The 26,479-nt window shown below is 45.8% G+C and overlaps 10 protein-coding genes across 10 annotated transcripts; 6 read left to right on the top strand and 4 right to left on the bottom strand.

Moving 5' to 3' along the window:
* Nucleotides 1–1,499: 1,499 nt before the first annotated feature.
* On the top strand, nt 1,500–1,952 carry N7483_002517 (uncharacterized protein; the record flags this gene model as incomplete). Its single annotated transcript, XM_057085954.1, has 1 exon — nt 1,500–1,952. The coding sequence occupies one exon, from the start codon at nt 1,500–1,502 to the stop codon at nt 1,950–1,952; it is 453 nt and encodes a 150-aa protein (XP_056952103.1).
* Nucleotides 1,953–2,700: 748 nt separating this feature from the next.
* Nucleotides 2,701–3,249, bottom strand: N7483_002516 (uncharacterized protein; the record flags this gene model as incomplete). Its single annotated transcript, XM_057085953.1, has 1 exon — nt 2,701–3,249. The coding sequence occupies one exon, from the start codon at nt 3,247–3,249 to the stop codon at nt 2,701–2,703; it is 549 nt and encodes a 182-aa protein (XP_056952102.1).
* A 1,330-nt stretch (nt 3,250–4,579) lies between these two features.
* On the bottom strand, nt 4,580–6,314 carry N7483_002515 (fungal specific transcription factor domain-containing protein; the record flags this gene model as incomplete). Its single annotated transcript, XM_057085952.1, has 5 exons — nt 4,580–4,775; nt 4,830–4,910; nt 4,971–5,954; nt 6,017–6,037; nt 6,193–6,314. 5 exons carry the CDS (start codon nt 6,312–6,314, stop codon nt 4,580–4,582), a joined length of 1,404 nt encoding a protein of 467 aa, XP_056952101.1.
* A 3,460-nt stretch (nt 6,315–9,774) lies between these two features.
* Nucleotides 9,775–12,339, top strand: N7483_002514 (uncharacterized protein; the record flags this gene model as incomplete). The annotated part of the gene is made up of 7 exons (XM_057085951.1): nt 9,775–9,941; nt 9,988–10,185; nt 10,232–10,494; nt 10,542–10,781; nt 11,602–11,729; nt 11,785–12,008; nt 12,081–12,339. 7 exons carry the CDS (start codon nt 9,775–9,777, stop codon nt 12,337–12,339), a joined length of 1,479 nt encoding a protein of 492 aa, XP_056952100.1.
* A 28-nt stretch (nt 12,340–12,367) lies between these two features.
* N7483_002513 (uncharacterized protein) lies at nt 12,368–13,283 on the bottom strand (the record flags this gene model as incomplete). Its single annotated transcript, XM_057085950.1, has 4 exons — nt 12,368–12,491; nt 12,541–12,706; nt 12,760–12,881; nt 13,051–13,283. The coding sequence occupies 4 exons, from the start codon at nt 13,281–13,283 to the stop codon at nt 12,368–12,370; spliced, it is 645 nt and encodes a 214-aa protein (XP_056952099.1).
* Nucleotides 13,284–14,902: 1,619 nt separating this feature from the next.
* On the bottom strand, nt 14,903–15,367 carry N7483_002512 (uncharacterized protein; the record flags this gene model as incomplete). The annotated part of the gene is made up of 3 exons (XM_057085949.1): nt 14,903–14,932; nt 14,986–15,312; nt 15,335–15,367. 3 exons carry the CDS (start codon nt 15,365–15,367, stop codon nt 14,903–14,905), a joined length of 390 nt encoding a protein of 129 aa, XP_056952098.1.
* A 2,780-nt stretch (nt 15,368–18,147) lies between these two features.
* N7483_002511 (uncharacterized protein) lies at nt 18,148–18,951 on the top strand (the record flags this gene model as incomplete). Its single annotated transcript, XM_057085948.1, has 1 exon — nt 18,148–18,951. The coding sequence occupies one exon, from the start codon at nt 18,148–18,150 to the stop codon at nt 18,949–18,951; it is 804 nt and encodes a 267-aa protein (XP_056952097.1).
* A 1,762-nt stretch (nt 18,952–20,713) lies between these two features.
* N7483_002510 (uncharacterized protein) lies at nt 20,714–21,322 on the top strand (the record flags this gene model as incomplete). The annotated part of the gene is made up of 2 exons (XM_057085947.1): nt 20,714–20,801; nt 20,862–21,322. 2 exons carry the CDS (start codon nt 20,714–20,716, stop codon nt 21,320–21,322), a joined length of 549 nt encoding a protein of 182 aa, XP_056952096.1.
* A 1,382-nt stretch (nt 21,323–22,704) lies between these two features.
* On the top strand, nt 22,705–23,262 carry N7483_002509 (uncharacterized protein; the record flags this gene model as incomplete). Its single annotated transcript, XM_057085946.1, has 2 exons — nt 22,705–22,977; nt 23,011–23,262. 2 exons carry the CDS (start codon nt 22,705–22,707, stop codon nt 23,260–23,262), a joined length of 525 nt encoding a protein of 174 aa, XP_056952095.1.
* Nucleotides 23,263–23,882: 620 nt separating this feature from the next.
* On the top strand, nt 23,883–24,625 carry N7483_002508 (uncharacterized protein; the record flags this gene model as incomplete). The annotated part of the gene is made up of 2 exons (XM_057085945.1): nt 23,883–23,983; nt 24,043–24,625. 2 exons carry the CDS (start codon nt 23,883–23,885, stop codon nt 24,623–24,625), a joined length of 684 nt encoding a protein of 227 aa, XP_056952094.1.
* Nucleotides 24,626–26,479: the final 1,854 nt, after the last annotated feature.

The following is a 26,479-nucleotide window of genomic DNA, read 5'->3' as shown; positions in this document are numbered from 1 at the left end:
CTCCGTTCTAGACCAACAGTTATAGGCTTATAGTATGTGGGTTTATCGAATAATGTTTTCTCAAGAGTCGCTCAGATCCCTTTTAGCCAGACAAAAGCAACAACCGATAATACAACTAAAGATATTTAGACCGTAATAGCTTATGAGTAAATGTATATTATAGCTTATCTTATCATAAACTCAAATATGGCTCTTGGGTATAGTATGGACAACTGGGAAATGATATATGTAATGAACTTGTCAGATTAGGGTGACACCTGTGGGCTAGGCGAGATATACTAAGGAGAGAGCACGAGGAGTTGGTTCACTTTGATACAGCGACTAACACTTGAGGAGTGTAAGTCGGGCCCTAGAGGAATTCCCCTCTATGTGCGGCCGGACTTGGTGCCGAATCCCATAGCCAATACGGCAATAGATCTGCATGATCCTCAATATAGTGTTTCCTTTGTCTTCCTTGACAGTTATATATAAGCTTAAAAAAGAAATATTACTATATATTGGCTAAAGATTACCGGTGGATTACTTCAAAAAGGAATATAATATATAATTAACTAAATGCTTTAACCGCTAAATCAAACAATTAGAGCATATTCATTTGACTAAACTAGGAAAGTCCTTGGGAAAAATCATACAGAGATATCCCTTGGGCTTTACTCCAAGGTATTCTGGAAATAAGATATTTGATCCTATTAATAAGGTGTACAGGGGCTTTCTTTTCAGTATACTAACATCACAGAGGTACACTAAGGAATATAAAATGGACAAAGAAGTCCTTAAACTTCATATCCGCAGATGCTGGAATAAGTCCAAACAATACTGTATAGTTAGAAAGACACGAATATATCATAGCGGCTTATACCTACAAAGCTAAAGCGGTCACCAGCAACTCCGCTCAAAGTCTAAGCGATTGCTTCTTCAACATCCTGCTAACAGCTCGTACGGGGATCGTCAGAGACCTTTTCCTCGCTTCCATAGCTTGGCTCGTTGCTCAAATCGCGCTTTGCATGTGGTGCGAAATGGGAATGGGAGAAATGGGAATGGGCCAAGGGGCCCAGTGGCGGCGGCTACCGGTCTTTTTCAGCCAATCAAGTGCGGGGTTCAGCATCATCCCTCGGAGCGCTTCATCCCATTCGGGGTGGCCGAGAAGCCAGATAACTAGAAGAGGGAAGAGGATGAAAATGATACGGAGTACTAGTAATTTGCTCAAATAATAGAGAATAGAGGATTGGGTGACTTGGACAAATGAATGGGGCCCAATGTCTTTTGCACAGACTCCATCTTACGACGGCTCGCTGTCACGCTGAATACATACGCCAGGGCCAGGAGTGTATACTTTTTTTACTTTTTTTTTTATTTATTTTGTGGTCAATCTTACCAATGGAAATCCTGTGTTGATGTGCACAATCTATGCAGGGCAGAGCATTGTATACATAAAGATGCCGCGTTTGCATGGTCTGCCCCTGTAATCGCAGCTTCATGACTCTTCTTTCCATCCTACCATGGCGATTACTCGGAGACTGACAAGGGCAAGGGACCAAGACCTTGACGAATCTGCAGTCTTGTGGAAAGAGCGGGCTGCGGCCACGGCAGTGATCAAAGCATTCCAGATCTGGTTCCTCGGCTCGCCAGAAGTCGAAAAGGCGGCAAAGCTGCACGCCAATCATCATGTCCAATTGTCGCTCAAAGCCTATCAAGTACTGCGGAAAAAGAATTATCGTGGAGACGAAAGAGTCCGTCTGGCAAAACTCGATGCTTCTGATGCCGCATCCACGCCTTTAATCGACCGCCTCAGTCCCAACCAGATCCATGCACTCTCTCGATTAGCTCGCGGCTTCCGCTGCCAGAGCGGGATACCAGCTGAAAAGCTTATCCAATTCATTGCGAATCCGTTCAATCGACTCAGCCGAGTTTTTCTCAAAATGAACCAGATCTGTGTCAGAAACGGAGAGTAAATAACACCAAGACAGCTCCGGGACTCTGTGTTGAAAGCCCTGGCTTGCGTTCAGTACCACACGATCAAAGAACGCCATTTCCTTTATAGATGACTGGGATCGAGTATGCCTGACATTGAAGGAAGACGGGAGATCGAATTCACTCTTGCCTTGTGCTTCAAGAATGTGGCCCTCTTATGGTTATTGGTGCATCTGAAATTATTTTTTTCTTGCCATCTTAAATGTGTCATTGGCACGCTAATCGCATTATGCGCGGGAGGGTGTGATTAGTACTATCACAGCTTCATCTTTTCTATTAAATTCCATGAATCAATATTTCCTTTTATCATATCCAAACTAGGCTTCCAATCTGTGTGCATCGGCTTTACGTTCTTGTGACTTCAATCTTACAAAACTATAGAGGCAGTTCAGACTGTATATAACGATCCTTATCACTGATTTAATTTAATTACAAAGTGCAAGAATAGATCCGCAAGATTTAAACAAAATGGAATATCAAAGAGTGGGTGTATCAAAGTAGCATAGTGCCCTAAAGAACAACATCAAAATCCACGCTTTACATCTCTCTTTCTTTGAATCTAGCTATAAATGATCTCAAGCATTAGATGAGAGAATCACAGGCAGAAGGGACGAAACGAAAATTAGATGCTCTTTCATTGAGAATATGTCCGCTGAATGCATATAGAGGAAACTAGGAACAACGAACTGGAAAGAGCAAGAGAATGTGACGATTGTTACTCATGCTTAATCATGGACACTGGCCATTAGCTTTAAGCTGAGGTGTAGTAGCTTGGAAAACTGGAAGTGATTGTGTTATAGGCCGGGCTTCAGGAGTAGACTGAGTAGGCCGTGAAAGTAATTGGTGCAGACCATCCGCCATCCGCTGAAGCTCTTCCAGCCGGTGGTCTTTTTTCTCTATTTCTTGACGCAGTCGCTCAACTTCATCAAGGACATCTGATCTCAACAAGTCGATTTTGCGCTTAGGCCTGGTAGTAAGGGGTGAGTTGGTGCGTTCTAGATGCATTCCGACTGGGATTGATGATCGGAGATCGACAGCGCTCTGGTGGAGACGACGAATATGCTCTCGAAGGTTCTCTCGACGCGTAAATGGTTTTCTGATGTTGCGGTCGCAGTCATTGTAGGGACATATGGGAGTGTTCTTGACATCGATGGTCTTGGCATCGGTGATCTTGTGGACTTCGCGCCGGTGGCATGTTAGATCACCACAATAGGTCAAGCCCTGAACATTATCATATTCTGGCTTATCGCATTTATAGGGACGCTTGTGTCTGTCCATATGTTCGCTTATTAATATGTTAGCGAGCACTTGTCGATAAGCAGGGGGGAGGGGATTCTCACCTCCAGTCGCAGGGATGACGAAATGTCGGCTTTGTGCTATCGCAATCTGGATGCAGTAGGTTTGATTTTCTGTAAGGTGCTTTGTGGACAACGTTTCGATTTTAGAGACGTATTCCACAGTTCATTTCTTCCCTATAGTAGGGTGAAAGTGTTGTTTAATCGATTGACTTGAGACTTCGGTGAATCTGGTCATCAACTTGCTGCCAGTGTTCCCAAAATCTGGTCGTGTTTTTGAAGCATGAGAAACTAACATCGACACAGAAGTGGATCCCTGATGCTTCTGCAATCTCTGGATCCTTTTCGATTCTGATGATCTCAGTGGAGCTTGACGCTTCAAGAAGTGGTAATACAGTGCTTAGCTTGGGCTTTATGAAGGATGATAAACTTAAACCAACATTATACATAGAAGTACCCATAGATAAAAGCAAAAAGAAAACATATAAAAATACCGAACAGAGGCTCTAAGAACAGAGATAACGTAGGAACAGATGAAGATTTCATATAAAACCAAAACGAGTCAAAGAGCGGTCAACAAAGAAAAAAAGAACTGATATAAGAATAGACTCATTCTGGGTTAAACGGGCCAAACATGGAGGGGACCTTGGGACTAAAAATCCTCTCATGAATTTCTGTCAAGATTCGAGCGTCCGCTCGAAGGGTTGGGGATATGTTCTTGCTACGTAGGAGAAACCTGATTGTACGGCGAAGTAGATGATCAAGAGTAGTGCGCGGAATAAGGTGAGAAAGAAAGGACATATAGGTCGCTGAAAGGATCAGCATATTACCAAATTGCCTAGGTTTGGATTAGCTTATAATTCCAACATCTCTTTCCCTGCAAGGAAGACTTACGCATGGGAAGTACTGAAAATATCAGGGACAATGAGTTGGTCTTCAATTCCATCAAAGGCTTGGATACTCAATATCGCCGAATTAACACAGGCCTCGCAAGCATGATACAGCGCCAAAGGTAAATCACTTAGTTTCATGCTTGCGCTTTTTGCGCTCAAGTTCAAAGTTTGACACAAAATGGGTCGATAAATAAGATACCGAGCTCTGTAGTATTTACCTCTCAAACAAGCATCGTTGATTTTATTTGCAGGAGGGTCGCAGTCTGCCCAGATAATAATACCAGAAAGACTCGTGCGCCAAGCCTCAAGGCCCTCGCTCAGGATGTTTGGTATTCTTAACCAGTTGCTTTGACTCCTATCCTGTGCTGGTTCTTTAAGATATAATCAGTAAAGAAGATCAAAATTTAGTAAATAGGAACTTTACTGACCTCCAACCTTGTACAGTTCAGCAAAGATATTGTTGAGCAATTTGCAAAGATAGATTTGCGTAGAGTGGATTCTCATCATTCGATCATCGGCAGGGGATGCAAGGGTGAAAATTCCCTTTGGTGTTGGTATTCTGCTATCAATCTGTAGGAGCCCACTTGCTGGGATATCGAGCTCTGCTAGAATATCACTATACAAACATTAATGGTTAATCAAGTAAATGATAATTAGTATGAAGACCAACCACTCAAGCTGCAGAGCTGTCCAATAGGCAAAGCTATACATGTCCTTTTTGCGACCCTCTTCCATCCTTTGGTATCGTGACCTAGATAACAATATTCACTATTAGTTTAGACGAGTAAAAGAATTCCACAGTGAGACATACTGGCGCACAAGGATTTGGCACTCCCGAGCTGCCTGATGAATCCAACTGTGACTTTGGAATGGATGGGCCAATTGACCACTATAGAGCGCTGCAAGCAAGCACGTTTGAACATGACATAACTCGGCCCCCCCTTGAAAATAGCCCAAGATTGTTGTGGCATGTCCGTATAACTTCAAACCAGGGAAAGCTTTATATTTGTTGGAATTTGAGTGAGTAGGATGGCTGGGGGATGGCAACTTGCAGATTTTGGGGATGTATTGCTGCCGGTAATCAAGTTCTTCTTCTGTATCCACGTCTGAGAGAGTTGGACCTGTTTCACATATTGCCCCAAGGGCAAGTAACATGAGTATGCGAGCGTTCTCGACGGTTGTACCGACTTGCAATAGCTGCTTTTGCTGGGGGACATTCAAGTGCTCCACCAGAGACCGCGTACAGTAAGACTTAATGAAATCATCAAGCTGGATTGAGACTTCCTGCTTATCAAGGAAGGGATGCAGTTCATGTATTCGGTCAAGATAGATTTCGAAATATCTCCGAGCCGTCCCTTCATCGAGATTCAAGTAGCCAGAGCCGGTTTCATGGCTACCCAATGACGCGTTTCCCGAAAAACAGTTCTCGCCTTTTCTGAAAAGACAAATTGGGCCTCTCTCTTCTTCCAGTGTCATTGCGTAATCTTCATCGTACTGAGAACCAAGTAGCTCTTGAACTGCAGGCAACTTCAAGAGCTTATGCGCTGCGGCCTCGTGCTCAATTGAAATAGATCCCTTCCAATGCATTTCTTTCACGCCTACTTTAAAGCAAGCTTGCTGTATACAGGCTTCGTGGATCTCAGTCACTAGGCCAGTCAGGTATGAAATCTGCGTAGAGAACCCCGTTGCTTCAAGGTCAGCATTGATATTTTCGTTCATGGTAATCAGCTCTTTAATCCGAGATAAGGTCTTGCTATGTTGAGCATCGATTGCATCCAACACAGGCTGCAGTCTCCTACAAAATCCATTGGTATTAGTCATTGACTGAGTGCGTTGAAACCCTCGGGAATAACAAACCTGGGAGGTTCCGGAAGCTCCCTGTAAACACATTCCTCACCTCGTTCAACGCATGAGGTGCACTTCGGCTGTTCTTCATCACATTTGATTTTCCTTTTTCGACAATGCTGGCATGCCTAATCACTCAAGTCAGCGAGAGTAAGAAGGATTAAAGTCCTGCTCAGGATAGTACTAACCCTCTGTGCTCGACGGAAAAGAGAATATGCAGAGGAATATGAACAAGCCCTTTTCCAATCTGCGCAAAAGCCACATTTTGGCTTTGCTGTATCACATCGGTACTCGAGTAGTCGACATGCATCACATGACTCAATTGACTTCTACAAGTTCACATCTGTGAGCAGTGGGTATGAATTCTGGCCAAAACAATACTAACAGCATCTTGAATTGCCTGACTTTCAGTGGTCCGAGTCCTAACATCAAATTCCCGAGCTCCGGCAGCTTGGATATATCCCGGTTGAGATTGCACATTGTACACAGGTCCACCAACGCTATGCTGGTAGTAGTTTGTTGCGTGTTCATTGAAGGATAGATTGTTTAGGTCCATTTCAATTTCAGGCAACGAACTTGGAGAAATAGAGAAGGAGAGAAAAAGAGCAGAAACTCAAAACTCGAATATTTAAATACTAGTACATGCAAACTGGATTGAATAGCTTGAGACTACCTTGGATAAGTACAGCGGTGTATTGATGAATATCCCTCGGAACCACGCATTTTTGGAACAAGGCCCGATTGGCTCAACCTATGATTACCCTGTATTTCAACCTACCATGTCACAAACCTAGGTGGGGCGATTGGCCATCATTAATCAATGGGCCTGATGCCCTGGGCACGGACCCCTTAATAATACCGCCCTCTGTCATGCAGCATACGTGCACCAGGGATTGGGCCCGTTCATTTGTCCCGATCCTCCACCCCACTTGATTTTGTGACATGGTAGGTTGAAATACAGGGTACTAGAACACACTAACTAGCTTTGGCGTTGTGGCTGGAGAAACAACCGAGTAGTGGAAAGTAGTTGCGCTAGTTTTGGGAAGCACTGTATTCGCATCGACGTTCTATCAGTTCGACCTCATAAACTAAACCCCTATCGTTGCCACCACACAGAAATTTATGCCACATTCAATCGATTCAAGGGTGGTCTGATCGCGCATATGGAGCCTATTTACAATCCTGATCTTGCCGCTGGGGTCGAGCGAGACGCAATCTCCACGGACGAATACAAGTTTGAACTAATCCACAGATCTCTAATACTAACTCAAAAACCACAGGCCAACGGAAAGGAAAGGGAAACATAAAGCCCTTCCAGGAGAGAAGGCGCGAGGAATGTAAGAAAGAAGACTGGGAATATGGAACTGGAGAGAAAGAAGAAAGACGATCGTATCTCACAAGTAAGTAAGTATGAAGATAGAATATTAAAGATTGATGAGAACTTGGGCGCTTCAACTCGTGGAACAGGCGGAAATCATTGTACCGCTGACTTGTTCCCGGACTCAAACTAAGGAGTCCGAGACGTTACTTGTTGCGCACACGCCACAATGCGCTCAAGCTCTTCCAGCCTGCGATTTATTTTTTGTACTTCCCGATATAGTCTCTCAACCTCTCCATGTAAATCTTCGTTCTGCCCATCGAGAAGGTCCCCACCTGGCGAGTCGAGTTTACGCTTGGCCCCTGTGGCAATGGCTCGAATTTCTTTTAGCTTGCTGGTGATTATCGGATCCGGTTCAGTCATGACCGATGATAGTAGAGCATCGGTGCCCATATGGCAACTATGAATATGGTTTTGAAGGTTTCCGTTTCGCTTAAATGGATTTCTTTTGCTGCGGTTGCAGCCAGTGTGATGACAAAACAGATTATTGTTAGTCTCTATGGTTTTCTTGTGGGCGTCTTACCGGTGACGTACTAGACCACGAGGGTAGGTAAAGCCCTTGGTAGCCCATTTACATTCTAGATCAGGGCATTTATAGGGGCGCTCATGTTTATCCATGTGTGTGCTTCGCAAAATGTCAGTGAGGACGCAAAGATTAGTAGAGAAGCAGGAGATGAAAGGAGATACTCACTTCCATTCGTAGGGACGACGAAATATCGGCTTTGTGCCGTCGCAATCTGGATGATCGCAGTAGATTTGATTTTCTGCATTCTGAGGGGGATCTAGAGTGCGTCTAATTTTCAAGGGCGGGTGTGCCCGGTCTATGAACTCCATTGGTCCTTCATCGCTTTTTCAGGCGATGAATGAGAGAATTTTTGCTCGACTTGACTGAGGCAGCGGTTGATCTGAATATAGCTTGACTTCGAGAACTCAAATAGTGTTATACATCGCCATATAGCATTTACCCAGCATAAAGGAATAAACACAATCCAAATAGAATGATTGCGTGGATAAAGAGGAGCAAGTCACTAGAATGAAAGAATAGTAATTGCCATAAAAATAAAGTCACATAAAAGGATGCAGGTCATACCCAAGGATACTAGGTAGTTGATTCCAACATATATACAAGAAAAGTTAACAAAGAACTCAGAGAAGCAATACAATGGCCACTAGACAGAGAAGGTCCGTGACTATACTTATGCTGCTAGCTCTGGGGTATGTTCTAGGCCTATGCCTAGGACATACTTGACCATTATGAGCTCGTTTGGACCCAGCTCCCTTATGAGTCCAATTGAGCTAGATCTCCTTGGGATTGGTAGCATTGTGGAGAAACATGCGGAAATCGCTCGGCCCTATCGCTTCTCATAATCTGCTAGAATTAAACCTATATATACTTGTATGTTAACGGACCCGGTTTTGCGTAGCGCCCTATGCAAGGATCTGCCTAGCCATCAGTCAGATAGATCGTGACTGGCCGAACAATGTACATCCAAATACCGACGTCCTCCATAGACATTAGTACTGCCAAGCTTTGGGGTCCAATTATAGCCTTGCAGGATGGCGGTACCGGACCCACCTGTTCCCAGAAGCGGGACCAGCCCGTATTACATGGTTTTTCAATACAGCGGAATACCATGGATTAAAACTACCTTCCTAGCGGAGCAGGAAGCTGAGGGGAGAGTTGCGCGTTCGATTCTGGATCATGTGCGGTAACCTGGAATGAATCGAGTTGAGCACATGCATGGCCTATCACTTATGCATCAATAGTGCAGCAATTGCTATGTACCCATCTATGCACCACTCCACAGCTGGTGGATCTCCCCTGTTCTCCCTTGAGTTCCATTTCTCGCCACGACTTCTCCCACTAACCCAGTTATTTAAGAACAGAAGACTCCTTCAAGTGATCTCAAAAACGTCTCACATTCCAGATCATTATTTTTCGCCATGCAGAATAGTAATTCTCCCTATGGTGCGTATTCATCGTGAAGTATTCTGCTACGTGAACATGCATAAGGCACATATTTCGCCAGCCCATTCAGACAAGCTAACTTTGACAGATATTTCGAATTATTGGGCTCATCCCTTTCATGAGAATCATCCTCTTGCCAATAGACCGCCAACTCCAGCGAACTTACCTGCTCAATACCTTGACCCCGCCCTCATGAACTCAGGTAGACTGTCTTCTCCTAACAACTGGGTTCATAGATGCGGATATGAGAGCTTTCAATGGTCGCAAAAACCCTATGCAGCGCCACAATCATCTAATTAGTAAGTGTTGTGTCATTTGACATGATGGTGTTTGCTAATTCGTGTGGAAAGCACTTTTGAGCCGACTGTTCCGTCTAGCGCCCCCGAAAAGCCCAAGGTATCGAGCGGTCAGATTGATCAGCATATGGAGATTTGCAATTTTGAAGAAGACATTTCCAATGGTTCCCGCTCGATATTTGACCAGGAATGGCATTTCGTTATCAGGATGCAGAACCAGGGTGACGGAACCTTGGTTGATCCCTCTGACATTTTTGTTGAGTCGCAGTCGTATTCGCCAGATGGTGAGGCACAGTAAGTTTTTCCTTCCGTCTTTGCCTGCGTAGACTAAGAGATTCAGGCCGGATCACGCTACTTCCCGGTTTTCTATGGACGAAAGCGGCCATCTCGCGCCGCTAAGTGCCCATCTAGCGCCACTCAATGCTCATATCGACAGGCGACTCCTAGCGCCATGTGTCTCTGCAGCCATGGCGAAGACACCGCGAATCGGGATCCCATGGGTTATGATTGGAAACGGTGGAGGCAAGCGTTTCTATCTGTGAGTCTTCTCTACCCACAAATCCAGCCCGCACTAACATGAGAAGGGCATTCTCCATTAAAATTGCCACTGAAAAAGGCACTAAACTCCCAATCACACGTTACGCGAAGTTTCCAGAGATCATCCCAGACCTGATATGCGACATCGAGACTAATTTCTTCGGCACTCGAGCTTCTAGCATTGGGGAAGCCCCAGATGTTGCGAAATATCAAATGGGGCATTTTGGCTGCGCAGAGTCCACCCCTGCGATCAACAGCTGCTGCATTGAATGGTCCGAGGTTTTTATGGGTGGGAGGCCACTCATACAAGGTCAGTATTAAATAAGTCTATTCATGCAATTGCTAACCAATATTTAGACGCAATGAATGCCATGAGTAGCTTGCATTCCTTCATGTCGGGAAAGGGATTGGTCCCTTCTATTTGGGAGGACTTCTATAGGTTCAGCTTTAAAATCTTTTCTGAAGGAGTTACCGTAGGGGTCCTGCGGAAGTGGCGTGGTATCATGGTTGGCGACATAAGGGCACCTTATAAAGAGAAACCCATCTGGTGGCCAGAGTTTGTTCGGTATATGGGGCCGGCAAACCTTGAGCGCGATGGTAAGTAAGCTGACGCAACACACTAGGATCCCCATACTAACTCACATAGATCTATGTAATGTTCTTAACTTCCTTTTCACAGGATCACACGGTTGCAAGCTCCCTTTCGATCTTCTTAAACAATGCCGGAATATTCCTCATATTACAGAATCGGACAAGGCTAACTTACAGTATATCATTACTATGAAGATAGGAGAGCTATCTTGGGCTGGAGGACAGATTTTGAAACAGCATCTTGCGAATCTCAACAGAACATAAAGCTGAGATGACTGTATATCACCCAATCTGCTCTCTTGTGGACCTTTGTCTCCTTTGCTGTTGTTTTTATCTTGAGTACGTCCCACGGATATTTGACTCATGCCTTGTGTGCCTTTTACTCCATCTGCATTTTGATCCTTTGTGAGAATATTCAACTGGGAATGATTCTTTGACGTTCGTGGTTATTGACCCCGGACCCTTTCCACGAGTGCTATGCCAGAAAGCTGCGGCTGGAGTCAAGGAATCTTTAGGCGTAAAGGACTTTCCTTCTGCAAATGAATATGACTTACTCGATTTCATACATGATTTGGTTGATAAATACACTGTTGTTGTTCAAATGAATATTGACTGTTCTTTCCGAGGGACGTCATCTGGCTGTTTATAGATAGATACTGTACCTTGGAGATTAACTCCGATGGCGGGGCTTCATTCTTGATCTACACCAGCCTTATACTACATGGACGAAACACCATTCATTTTGCTTCTCCATCTTAATCTCTGGAATAGAGCACAACCCATTCTCAATGGCCTGTGAATTCACGTAACCTTACCGTCGAGCAAGGGACCGTCGAACGATTGATTGGATTCGAGAGGTACGACGTGATGCGGGTCATCCCGTTACCCGCAGTCACACAGCCCCGCATCCGAAAATGGACGCACGACGGCCGGCGGTCAAAAGACTACAAGATGGTATTTACTCTCCAAATTACAATGGCGTGATTAGCTTCTGACCTGTGCGAGGCAGATGGGACCATTAAGTTCACCCCCCGAGGGAGAAGTGTGTGTAGAGGGCCCTTACCTGCTATCCAAGGCTGCTCAGGAGGCACGAGAAGAGCTGGCCATATGGACCGGTGGACAGCTTATCGCAGGAGAGGATTACAAGGTAGAGGGACAGGCCAATAGAGCTTATTCTCAGACAGCTACTTCGAAGCAGCGTGTGGAGCTACTGCTAAGGCACATGCAATTGAGGTACGACTGCAGGTCAGATATGACGGGCCGCGTTAACAAGCTTTAGGGGTGGACCTATACGATGTACCGAAGTTCAGAGACCCAACCCGTCCCCGCCAGCTCCATCGTCGTTCCCATCAACGTGATCGCTGGCATTCCCGAATTCGTAGACCCCAGGCACTCCAACGCCGTCCAAAGGCTGCTTGCTGGCTACTTTTTCCGGGTAAACAAACACAGAATTGCCCTCATCCAGCTCACCATGGAAAAGCTCGTCTGGAACGAAGAGGACAGCGTTCCGAAATTAGACTATCTGATCGTGGAGAGGGCCGTGCAAGGCCGGCGGAATAGGTAGCCTTCGCCTGCCGCGAGGAGGGATTTCTTTAGCCAGTGGGCACAGATGGGTTGAGAAGCTGATGTATAGCCTGGTCGAAAGCGATGCGAACCGGTTGCAGTGGAGGCTCATCGGGCGTTCCATAGCCAAGAATGTCACAGATCTGCGAAAGTCTAGAATGTCGCATTAGTCTGGCTCAACCGTAAGGGGCAGTTTGCTTACTCGACCGTAGGCCCTGTGAGAAAGTGCACAATACAGGGGAGGCAGTATGGCATCCAGCCTCGTTCCGAGCAGGGAACTCTCCCAAACCCTACCCAGGCACTTAGAAGGCCATCACTGCCGGCGTCACTGTCGTTGAAGCGGCCGAACATTGACAATGACCGTTTCTCTGTCGGATAGGTCATCAGCGTGGCCGAAAGTCCGAGAAGCCTCCACACATACCGAGCAGAAAGATCTCCAAGACTTGTACCCCCAGCCATTTGCCAAGAGGGTTGCCATACACCGATTGTACCATTTCGCACCGCCACGATACTTTCTCAAAGTCTTGTCGTCCTGCGATCCATCTAGATAGGCCCTCATCATCTTATTGATGGCCCGAGTGGACTCATCCGCGCCGGAGTCTTTGGACCTTCATGATTTCCGAAATGACCAAACAGTAGCTACAGAGCACCAGGTTCTGGAAGGCTACCACTGTCTTGCTTGCAGCTGATCATGAATTCCCTATATTTGTACCCATTCAGGACCAAATCATGGTAATCACCGCTGGGGGTCGGCGCAAGGACCGGGTTTCTGGCGGGAAGATTATCGGCGTAAATGGCGTTTACCTGGCAACCCAGGATCAAATTTAGGGCCGTTACATTTCGGGCGGGTGTAGCAACACCGGAGGACTCCCGCCGTTCATTCCATGCATCATCGGAGGCAACGAGCTTGAGATTGTCTTGAGTGAAGTGGTCTAGCTGCCTCATCCACTTCGGTTGACTCACAGGGCCAGTCAACTGATATGTCTTCAAAACCTATTCCCCACTTATCAACCATTCGAGGTACGCAATATATGTCTTATCATCCCTATTGAATGACGGGAACAGACGCTTCTTTAACTGACGCTCGTCAGACATGATGTTGTTTGAAGATGGTATGTGCTGGCCGCCCTCACTTCCGGTTCGTTTCCCAAGGGGGAAACTTCCCGAGAAGCTTCTAAATGTGGAAACTGCCATGGACTATTGAATTTCCGGATCAAAACCCTGTTACGCCTTCATCCCCTTGATCCAAGACCCTAACAAAGTCTGCCGGGCCAGGGTCAGTGTATGCCTTCTGGTCAATCGCTGGCCAGTCATTGGATACGCTTAGGCAAAACCAGTCGTTCTGATCCTATGGGTGGGTGGAGCAACGAATGCATCACATCCCCGTAACCATATGAGGCCGTGGTTGCCCGAGACTCATTGACGCGTTGCTCGCTCGGACAGCCTCTCCTAGAGAATGTTTTGTGGGTCAGTCGCAAGGACCCATCGAAGCGAGGTAGGACGGAATGCCGATCAACCCAACAAAGCCTCAGTAATCTATTGATCGCTGGGCTTGACCTAGACCCCGACAATCGGACAGTGTGCCCGGCATCTTGCTGCTGTTTCTCCTGGCAGGTCACATCGGATGCGAAAGATCGGCAGAGGACCATAGCTGGAAAACCTGGACATAAGACCCAGTATAAATTACAGCGGAGCTACGTACCCAAACTAGCGATCAATTGGTTCTTCATACTTGGTTAACCATCTCCTTTGGTGCTATTGGCGGCCCTGCTACCAGAGACAAGCAGCAGGATCAGCCCATTCGACGCGTCATGCGCCGCCGACCTCAGAAATGCAAGCAGCCTCTTATCCACTCATTAGTGCGTCAAGTTTCGGCTGTTTGACTTGTCTCGCGCCCAAAGCGCCAGTCCTGCGTCAGGGTGGCCGGTCTCGTTTTCCATATCTAGGACATTCCCTGTTTCATAAATTCATTTTACCAAGTCAATGAATCTATTGATGTTTCTGCTTTTTCCGCTGTTAGAGGAAAAGGAGGCGCTGTACAAAATGAATAGATGGCGTGACTTGTTCTAGGTGCTTCAGATCAAGAGGGCGGGTATCGCTGGCCAAATGGTACTTGAAAACCATGGTATTCTGCTGTATTGAAAAACCACGTAATACGGACTGGTGTTGTTTCTGGGAACAGGTGGGTCTGTCCGGTACCACCATCGGACCCACAGACCTACATTAATAGAGCCGGTACTGTATGGGCATTTCGTGCGAAACTCTTACCGGGCTACCCAGCCCTAATTGGAGCCAACTTATGTGACTGGATATCGCCAAGACGCATGAATCGCTTTTGATCATTAGCACCACATAAGTTAAAGCCCTCCATTTGATATGGATTATTTAGATATGATAGAGCAGATGTAAAATTAGCCTATATCTTTATATGCAATATTATAAAACTCTGTGCATACTGGCAGATATTTATTTATCTCACCTGGTTGCGCTTCCTGATCCCGGCTCCATTGATTATAGTACAAGATGATATGAACTCGCCCACCCCAATAAAACAAACAGGAATGTCAAAAATCAAGCTGGACCTTGCGCGTTGACTTGTTAGAATGATTAGAGAAGATTTATATAGAGCGTGACAGCCATTTCATACAGGTTCATATTTACGTTCAGGACCAAGTGGTGGCGTGGGATTGTGGATAACAAGATCATGGGAGCTGGGCTGCTCAACGACGATTTCTCTGGGTGCTTCGTTTCTGGCCAGAGAGATACCCTTGAATGGGTCGGGAAGGATTGGGTTGGCTCCAACCAAATGTGATGCTGGTCGATTGGATAGTGTCCTAGAAGAATTCTGCTCATCTACAAAGGATCCGTCAGCGGTGGTCCTGTTTTTCAAATAGCCTGGGTGCTTACCTGGTTCTCCGACCGGAGTCCAGCAATTTGTAATGGCGGTGGGAAGACGGACGCTGGATTCAATCCACTTAAAAATTTGATGAAAAAACATATTGGGATTGTGTACCACGATTTGATTCCATGATGGGGATACTTACTCGCTTTATAAAACGGTAACGGACTTTGGAGTAAAGAGCTTGTTAGATACCTCGTGTTCTTCCAAGTGATAAATCACACGAGCTCTCCGGCAGTTTTGTCCTGAAGTGCTGCGTTTGCCCCTGGTGGCTCCGCCCGATTCCCAGATCGACAGAGAGGAAATCGTCCTTCAGAAGTGTCAGGGCCAGACCCCAAGTCCTGAATTTCTCTCCGCAATTGAATGCTTGGCACCCCGATCACACATTGCTTGTTATGCGAGACCACGGTTCAGAACCTTTAAAAAATATGTTGGTATCTGAGAATCATTTTCTCTCAGCAGAGAATTAACCGGCTTGCTACCACTACGGTTCGGGATGATTATTTACATATCCATAGATAGAATCAGAGAGAGAATGATTGATTGGTTAGATGCGAAGCTAGGAAACTTTTACACTGGTACAGAGATGCAAAGGCTGAGATCAGGAGTAAAATAACAGGGAAAAGACGGTAGCCCCAATTTCCACAGACCCATATGGCCTGGAAAGAATAGTTCGAATGGAAAGAAAATCCCCAAATATCTGCTCTTGAACAGGAGTGTCTCCGGGGAAGGCCTATCTAGTGTACCCACTTTTAATTTGATTCAGGCATGCTATTTCAGATACGTGACTGTGAGTGTGGTTATTTCGGCGAGGTGCACCCGCACAACCGGCTTGAAGGACTTGGTCACATCCAGTATACACATTCAATTTTCTCTACTTTATCCATCACTCTTTGTCCATCGGGGCTATAATCTCATAAGATTCAGAAAAATGCAATCTAAGGGTGATATCGTAGGCAGTCATCCTCTGCTGAGCTGCGCGCGTCGTTCGGTTTTCTCTCGGTAGGCTGTGACAGATCCGAGCGTCATTTTTGGATACTTGTCCACTAATCTGGTCACGCCACTGGTAGAATTTGGCAATGGGAGACCACCTGAAGCACCTTGCTTACGACTGAGCCGAGTGCACTGGGTGGGTAGCCTAGAAAATTCCAAATATGACGAGCGTATTGAATACTGGTATTATATATGTGGGCTATTGAAAAATGATAAAGTATTCGGGCTACAGTGTCAAAGTCGATTGGTTGATCTAAGGGATCAGGGAGGCAATCCATTGGATTGGTCTGCCCTGATCTCTTCTAGTGGATCACTATCGTGTCAATGGATGAGTATGTTCTTAGGGCTAATTCTGCCTTGGTCACATATCAATTATAGCGGTGATTTTGCTCCCTCTACTTTCTTTCTCCTTGGATTCACAGATTCGCGCTCAAATGCCTTTTTTCCTCTTACTCTTTGCATAATGAACATATATCCTACGGCACACCATGGCGGCTTATACCTTTATCATAAGCCAGGTTCGTCTCTCAATGTCTCCTACCAATCTGACTATAATGAAAGATTCTAACTATGAGTTATATTTTAGGATATCCGAATGATTATCCGACTGTCCCAGTATTCTCTCCGGGGCTTAGTACCATCCAACTGGCCGTGCGGCGACCATATCTTCCCACTTAAAGTCACAGAGTTACAATCATCTCTCCGAGGTGGTTGCCAAGATAATTTTCTCATCAGCCCAGTAGCTCTCTTGGAAGTCTCACGCTTCAGGCTTTACAAAATGTAGCTTCCATACCACGGGTTGACTTAAATGGAGGAATGACATTCAAGAATGGACCTCAGAGAATCCCCGAATGCAACGAGCTACTAGTGGACAGACCACAATGCTGGGACCATGGTTGCAATGGAAAGTCCTTTTCGTGCCAGAGAAATCTCTTGAGACACCAGCGGGAGAAAAACGGCCAAGCTCCAAAATCGGTTTGTCCGCGATGCAAAGCAACATTCACAAGGAAAAGCGCCCGCAAATTTTACTACAGTGGTCGAAAATGTAGCTCTGGGTATGAAAATAGCTCTCGCTTATTGTAGATTTTTACCTAAATGTTTCATAGGTCTATTAAATCCAAAAGTACAATCCTCAGTAGAATAAATAAATAAAGATTATTCACCAAGCTGGAGGAGGCTTGATACAATGAATATAGTTATCAAATTAATAAACCTGCGGCGTTTGCGGCGTGAGGAAGGGACATGGCTATTTAGGCAAACAACCAAAAATTCCCTGGATAAAAGGTTAAAAGTCATTTCAAGACCGATAACGCTGTAGTTCAAGCATCTGCAAGTATGGGATATCTTCCCAACTCATGATTAAATTTAATCAGCGATGAGACAGATCTTCTCACAGACGCATTACCGTGTTCAGAATTACTGGTTTACCGTGGGATGATAAGTACAAAGTAGATTTAGAACAATAAAAAGCCACGAATATGCTCCGTGTCATTTGTCTGAAACGATTCTTCTTCGATCTAAGCTTATGACCAAACACTCAAGGATGTCAATCAATTGTATTTTTCTGTGAGAGCCATGTGACTTCTCAGATATCTTGCCAACAGCTCCTGGGATAAGTGGGTGGGTCGGGGTCCTTCTTTTGCGGTATAAAATCCTAGTCTTCTACGCTAAGAATAATCCCCCTGATCGTGACCCTTCCTGGGACGCATCTCTCTTTGCCAAGAAATGCATATGATATGCTTTTCTATCCTCTCTTCCTCCTGCCCATCTGACTGCACATTAATATTACGCAGACACAATCTTTCTGGTTCCAAAAAACATTCGCCAAGAGCACAAGATTGATCTGTCACAAATTGGTATTTTCGTTCCTTGATCAGTTCTTCGAATTGGAGGTCTACTCATTCGCAGAGAGATACAATGCCAACCCTGTTACTTCCCTCTTCCGCTGCGGCCTTTGCGCCACGCTCCTCCCCGAATGTCGTCTTGAATAGGAAGGTTGCGCCATGGTTGACGGCGACTCTTAAGAAAGTAAATCGGGTCAAGCGTCCTCTGAACAACGTCACCCAACATACCCGGTGCTTGACAGAGACCTTGTCGTCGCCAAATGCGATCTGGACCCTATGCTCCATGATGTTTACCAAAGCTCCCGAAGCGGAACTACGGGAGGATGAGGATCCACTCATCGAAGGTCTCTTTAACTATCAGATGATCCATATCGAGGCCTACGTCGTACATGTTGACATGGTTTCTCGGAATGAGGTTGCATTCAAGCTGACCCCGGAGACAATCGAGGCCTTGGTGGACTATCATAAAGAGATCTACTCAGTGAATACCGCTGCCAACACCTGGGACTGGTCGGGGAAGCAAAGCCAACTGAAGAAGCTACAGGAGGAGTTTATACGAGCAGCTAACAAGTTCGTGTACCGTGCCAATGCTGAGGCTCTGGAAGGATTGGAGGGAGATGGCGCCGGAGAGCTACTTTGTGGATTGAGCGAGGAGGCAAAGCAGGCGATATCGAATTTGTTCGTGCCCCTGCTTCCACCTTCACCACCGGTGGTGGAGGTCATGCATCTCATTCCTCTCCTACCTCGCTCAACTTGCCCTGAAGTTTGGCAGCCTACTCCCATCCCAGGGGCCGCATCGATCGAGTTATCGAGAACATTATTGTGGGGTCACACCAGCACGGGTGATTATGATCAGAATCTTTGGGCCAGTCCCTAGCTCAGCAAAGCTCAACTGCCGTCACCGACACAGTATTATAGCCAAATCTCGACTGTGGCGCAGCGGCACAGTATAATATGATGACAGACCTCATTTCCCTCACACTCTTCCTGGAGTCCTTGTGATTATTGGGACCGAAGTACATACTGACTGCGCGGGAATCACATTGCTTTCAAGAGCAGATTGGGTGGTCCGGACTTGTGTTGTATTTATATCAATTTAAAGGCTTTTCTTTCTTTGCGCTCTTAAAGTCAATTCCCTAGAGACCGATAAATGACATGGCTACCTCACTAAGAATGTGAGGATTATGGCTCAGTGACGAGGATAAATCACTTATGACATTCTATCATGCATTGAATGAAAGTCAACTATTCAGAGGAAGAGCCCTTGTTGTGATTTATTGCCATAAGGTACAGAGCGCTTTCTCTCGATCCAAATGCTCCGTTGCTCCCAGTATTTCCCAAGGTACTAATTCCTTCGCTTGGATAATCTTGGAATGTAGCTGGAAGAGATCATGTATGAATTTTGGCCGCCCTTGAAGCCACGAACCACAACGAAGAATTCCGCAGATCCCATTATAATATTTCACTGAAAACCAGGTCCGGGCTATCGACTGTGTTATGATTTTACATTATACGGTAGAATTCTTCAAAGTGTTTGATTGAGGCTAACTTTCTGATATCTAGGTATTTGAGCTATGAAACCGTCTGTGAGCTCATCGTGGACTAAAAAGAAATATGATTAATAACAAACCGACAGGGAGATTCACTGGCTGATGTCCTCGTGACATCTTTTTGCACGACCTGTCTGGCCTTCAGAAGAAAAATTTCTCGTTTTGTAAGAATATGCGCCTCTCCGCCAAGTCAATGATCTCTCCCCGAGGATGAAATATGTGAGTGTGTGCAGGTATTGTGGGGAGTGAAACGATGTCATTGTCTATCTAATCATGGAAAATTGCTGCTTCTAAGTTATTAGCTTGACCTCTAAAAATTGAAAGTTTCCACCTGGAATGATACGGTCTTCCATGAATTTGTGTCTTGTACTTGATCCGCTGCCGTGGTAGCTTTGTAAAAGTTCAGTATGTCATAAATTGCCTCTATAGATAGCTAGAAAGCGGATTTCCATAGGTGAGGCAACCCCATATGTCTAGTCTATCTATAGTCATAGTGCGGTGTGACGTGTTTTTGAAAGGATCCTGCACGTTATTAGGGTGGAGAGCCCATGCAGTGGAAAGCCCATGCAGGTATGCAACCCCCTGGATTTCTTACGCCCGAGGCCAGTTTGCAAACCACGTTCCGCTTGATCTTGTCCTCACTACCATTCGCTCATGAACGTGACTAGCCCATACGGTGTCGCATTGCTCCGACATGTTTACTTCGTCATTTTTCATCTGTATTTTTCTGTTTGTATTTTTCTGTCTGTATTGAGTTTTGACGTGTTTATGTTTGATGTGTTTATTTTCTGATCCCATTCCACCTGGATTTGATTTGATTTGATTGCATTTCCACCCGGGTTAAAATTTTCTCCACATTTTGAAAGCAGGTGGGGACCATTGGACAAGCAAGCTGGAAAAATCTGAACCTTGATTAACCCGGGTTATGCGATTGATGGGGCTGAGCGCAAGAATATTATTGGGGCGAAGGAAACCTGACCGCACGCACAATTGGTATAAGAATGGATGTCCTCAGTGTTTTTCAATGAGAGAGCCTTATCATTCTCACCCTCAAACAGAGTATGCAATATACAGCGAATCTCTTTGACAATGGCTTTTCAGATTCTCGATTCTGAGTATGGAGATGATTGTCAAAGATATTCCAATTTTGACTCTGATTTTAATATCGTGCAGAATGGTGAGCCTACCTTTCGCGGGCTGGGAATTCTGTAAAATTTTCTAGCTGACCAAATTCTAGGATTTTGCAGCTCCATTGGTCGCCCCTTGGAGCGATACAAAGCCTATGACTTTTTCAAAGCCGATCCCATTCCAGGCCAAAAGCCCTCATGGACTAAAGTAGATCGCATTGAGTCGGAGTTATCTCAGGACAAGCTGAGCAAGAAAGTTCACAAAAGGGCCAAGAAAGTGTCTGCTGCCCATCAGTACCAAATGCTTTCTGACTTTAGACAAGCCCATGTCAATCTGCTTCTCCACGACCTTAAGCAGATCTACCCGCAAGTGGATTGGAGTTGCGTCTATGCAAAAGAGCGGAAAAGGTCCTCGAAGGCGCGGAATGCGAATCTTGAAGATTTTGAAACTGTCTCCATGCAGGTAATTCTGATGCAAAGGTCGTTATATACCAAGACGCATCCCAGGACCCCGATGGGGGAGCTGGTTGACTTGCGGCAGTTCAGCGCCACTCAAGAACCTCACGGGTAAGCTTTAAGCCGTATTCTATCCAAAAAGACAATGCTCATTTTTCACTCTCACAGATACGACCTGGATCCAGCAGGAAGAAGCGGAGACGGAGAAACGCTCGGTTTTTTGAATCCTGAGAATAGTCATTTTACATGCGGATGTTCTGCAAAAAAAGATTTCGGCTTCATTCCTCAATCTCGAGATTCCGATCCTTCAAATACCTATCTCCCAGACTTACACGATATCGACGACGCAGTGAAGAAGAACTCAGGGCACATCGTACCGAGTACATGTACCTTCCAGGGTTCTACTCTGCAGACCCCCGGCAACTTTCGTAAGCGCCGTCAAGCATCAATGCCTGATCTGAGAGAAAAAAAGGGTGTGCATGCACGGGCAAAAAGAGCGTGTAGAATCCTTGGGCCAATCTTAAGCTGAGTGAAGCTCAACTGCCGTGGCCGAGACAGTCTCATAGCCAACCCTCTATTGTCGCGCAGCAACATAGTACGATGTGGTGACAGACTCATTTCCCTCGCTCCTATCCTGGATCACTCATGATTCTTAGGAATTGAGTACGAGCTGCCCGGGAATCATACTGTTTCCAAGAGCAAATCGGCTGCTTTAAACTTGTGTAGTATTTAGATCAAGTTAAAAAAAGATTTTCTTTCTAGTTTTTATGCCTTCTTGGAGTCAGTATAATAGAACCCGATGAATTACATCGCTATGTCTCTTAGAATATAAGCATTTGGCTCAGTGACGAGAATGAAACGATTATTCATCACAACATACTCATTAAATTGGATTCAGTGCACTTGCAAATGATGTGTCATTATTTGAAAGGCCAATTTGCTTTTATTGCGGCAAGAAAAATCTTCGGAAGTGTTGCCAGATGTTGAAGGTTATGGATCTTCCTCAATCGCTCTCTTCAATTTCCAGAACTTGAACAATCCCGTCAGCCCGAGAAAGAATACAAATGTTACTCCAGTGACAAGAAAAGTTCCCAATGCCATTACAGATATTTGGCCAGATTGTGAGCCAAACGCGTTCACTAAAGTTGTCAAGAATCCAGCGGCTGCCCTAGCACTCCCAGGAGCCCAATGCCTGTTTGCGAGGGTGCTACAATGCTACACTGTTGGTTTCCTGCCTGATTTGTCCAAACTGGTTGGGGGTCGAGAGGTAGAGAAATGTACGGGCTGGATAGAATAAACAGATTGAAGCTCCCAGGAGCCGTGATGTGGCTGGTGGGGACATCGGTGATCGAAATCACTAGTGAGGCGAATATTTAAGGTACGAGCACGATGTCTCTTAAACCCTGTTCTACAGCTCTCCCCATACACGACTCAAATTTGTCTGGCCATTGCCATCAAGCCCAATATTCATACTGAGATACTTCATTTGCAACCAAAATGCCCACGCAAAAGGTGCTATGGAAGCGTGTCATCGCCTTGCTCTGCGCCCTCATAAAGCTGATGGTCGCTGCATTCAGCTCTGCCATAGCTTACTGGACCACCGGATTGCGGCGATTGATGAAATCCGATCTGGCTGCGTCGGATCCTCCAGCCCGACTCATGGCAACAATACAAATGGCGAATAACGTGCTCGCCGCAATGATCATGATTGCCATTGCCTCTACCATCTTTGCCATTTTGGGAATCTACATCGCAATTCATCGAACGAGTGTACGGACGGACGACGGTCACTGCCTTGTGTAGGGAATTGGGCAATGCATCTACGGTTTCATTGCCATCGTAACCGGCGGCTATGTAGCCGACCACGTGCAAGGCTTTCAATCCTTGATTGCAACATTTATTGACCCTGACGATCTGCAGTACGACGGAATTACCTACTACGGGAGTGTTGGACAGGCTGCTTACGGAGCCCTGGTGATCATTCTGTCCATTGCTCTTTTAGTGATTGTCTTATATGGCAAATCGCGCACGGCACCCATCGGACCTGCAGGTTGATGTAGCTTCTGACCGTGATGATTAACGTATCAAGCCACCTTCAAAGTAATTTCTCTTTATACAGTCAAAAATTGCATGGAGATCCTATCCAGAGAGTCAGTTGGTTGAATTGTACCACGCTCGTGGACATCAACATCAACACTCATCAACACTCATCAACACTCATCAACACTCATCAACATCAACACTCATCAACACTCATCACTCAACACTCATCACTCATCACTCATCAACATACAATAAAATGCTATTTTTACAAGAACCCTTTTGCTGTTCAAACATGTATCAACGGAGTTCGTTCACCGTTGATTCAGCGACTGCAATATCTTACTCTGAGTTTTCCTGTGTTTTCCACACTAGGGAAGTAACACGACACTTCCGCCCGGTGATGACATAGACTTTATTATCTTGTTTGACTATACTGCCTTGAATCTTCATCTTTGTTGATGGCCTGGGCTCTAAAGTAGGAATAAGGGAATTCAAAACATACGTAGATACATGCATGTAACGTCCACTGTACTTAAACCGAGTCACTTGGTCCCAAGTGTCTTCTACCAAACCGCTTTTTTTCTCATTTTTAACGTTTCCTTCATCACACATCACATCCCACCTTAACCATCATGACTGCGACCGGCTCATTCGAAGTCAAAGTAATTCCTACCAAGGAAGAATATGCTCGCTTAGTGGAGGTGCTATGGGCAGCTAATATGCACCCATACAAGTAAAAACCAGACCTCTTCCCAATTTGACATTCAGCGCCTGACTTTTTCCAACTAAAAGCCCCGTCTTTACCGCCGTGCATCCGATAAGCGGACCCACGGCCGAAGATCGCGCCCAGGACAAAGCACTTGATACCGAAGTCCGGTGGAGCGCAAGTGAAAGGAACCCATTCTCGCGTCTCGTCTACGTGATCGACAAACAAACGGGTCGAGTAGCCGGTGGATGCGAATGGCTGATCTACCATGAGAATCCATTCCCGAACGGACCGCAACCTGTGAAATGTACCTGGTACCCCGAAAGCACGGAGCGAGCCGAGTACGCAGAGCGAGTGCTCAATCAGGCACTCTTCCCACGGCAATGCTGGTTTCAGCGACCACACGCGGGGGTGAATGCGATGGGTGTGCATCCGGATTATCGGCGTCAGGGGGTAGGGCGCTTATTGATGGAGTGGGGACATGCGATTGTTGATCCGTTGGGGTATGAGAGCTTCATTGAGGGTAGTCCGATTGGAAGGTGGCTTTATGAGGAGTGTGGGTACCGGAGAGTTATGGGGCTTTATGTCGATCTTATTAAGCCTAACCCGAGTGATGAGTGGTCACGGTTGATTCACGAGTGTAAACCGCCAGGAATTCTGCTACTTTGAAGGCCTCCGCGAGAGGAGTGGACGGAGAAGGTGCCTATTGGTCCGTGGGCTGTTACCGAGGAGACTTTCACGTAGGGGCGGGTCTCAGCTAAGGTGCCATCGTGATATATCGGGATGTTGTGAATCATGTTACGTCCCGGAGTCACTTTAGTTCTCTCATACTTACTCAACATAGGTACAGGTATATCTCCCGTCAAATTCTGTAAACATTTGGGCGAGGGCAGAAATCCCGCTCGGTTCCAAACTAGGCTTCTCATATCAAACCGAAGACGTTTCTCAACAACAACATGGCTGGATTTAGGGAAGCATGCGAGGCATTGGATCATCTTACATTGTGTGCGGAATTTACTTTGCCTATTTGGTGACCGCTGCCGCTCCTGGGACTCCCTCTCTAGCTCGTCTACCTACAGTCCTACCTCAATGGCACGTTATTTTGGTGGTCTCGTTTTGTGACGTAGCAAAGAATACTAGGAGGTTAAACAGATACTTACTACGATGCTGGTTCTAGAAACTCTGGGCTTCGAAACTCGACAACACCAAATTACTGAATTCCAGACCATCAACCTCTAGGCCTGCAAGAAAATCGTCTTTTGATGCTTAGAAGTGGAAGCGAGGTTTAGAGGCAGGGCAGCCCTCAATATGATTCGCCATCGCGATGGGCCAAGCTCAATACTTTGGTATTCATAGATTTGATTTCATATCACGGTCATCAAATCTATTCACTATTGCTAAGGACCTCGGGACACTTATCTAGTCAGATTATATAATAATAATAAATAAGTTAGCACATGGTATATGCATTCAAAAGATAAGTAGACACAACCTTAGTCTTCTGCCTCCCTTACTCCGCTTCCTCTGCGCATCAACTTACGAAGAAGGTTTCGTTCGAGCTAGACGTTCCTTCTGTAAAGACCGTGCGCACTGTTGGTCCTGGCTCTGAGACTGGATGGGAAGTGTCGTGGGTGAAATCAAAGTACTACTCAAAGCCATGTTTCCTTCCAATTTCCCTGAACAACGCCACCGCCATAGTTTCAGCTTTCCAATAAGGGAAGCAATGATGAATCTAATGTTTACCACCGACAAACCTGGATCAATCCAGTTCCTCCCACATTGGCCCAAACTGTATGCTGTATGCCGCGAGTAGGCGATCTCGATTATGACTTAAAGGTCGGTGAGCTAGAATTTCGTTCCTCTCCGAGACTGATCCAGGAGCAAAGAATTGAGTTTGAACATAGGGTTGTCTCGGCGTAGAGGAGGCCCCCAGAAGATAGGGTCGCCTCTTTCTCATCACAATAGAGTTCTTCCTGAACAAAATTCCAGCATTTGAAAAAGTACCCTGTTCGGTATCATTGAGACGTAAAGCGCTTGCTCTGGATTTCCTGTTGATCTTTCTCTTTATCTCAACCAGTGGGTAGTCTGGATCAGAGCTGATATACTGTCTATCAACACCGTTCTTCCCAGAGACTAGTTTCTCATAGAGCTCTCTGACTGGCTGGATAAGCGTCTGTGATGATATTTCGATGGACTGTCGAAATGGTGGGTCTCCCTTTTGTATCAGATCCAAAAGATTAACCGCATCAGGCTGGCGGTTATGTAATACCGGATGTCATCAGAATGATTCATCGGAACTGCAGTGTCCTAAGAGGTCTGTGAGACCTAAGCAGAGTTGATCAATTTCTGGTTGCTGTCTCTCTGCAGTGGTGGAAAGTAGGTATACGGGCGACTGTCGACGCATTTATTGCTGGATTCCATAGAGGCCAAGGTTCCTAGTGTGACCGTGGACGACCGGTCGTGTTTAGGTTGGTCTGGGAGGTTGACAGAACACGGGTGCAGAACTAGCCCAATTGGGTTAGT

Source organism: Penicillium malachiteum (assembly GCF_028827825.1).
Source record: "Penicillium malachiteum strain IBT 17515 chromosome Unknown utg000001l:1.0-8184562.0:1.0-8186909.0, whole genome shotgun sequence".
NCBI classification, from domain to species: Eukaryota; Fungi; Ascomycota; class Eurotiomycetes; order Eurotiales; family Aspergillaceae; genus Penicillium; species Penicillium malachiteum.
The sequence above is the reverse complement of the archived record's forward strand: the minus strand, read 5'-3'. Positions and strand labels throughout refer to the sequence as shown.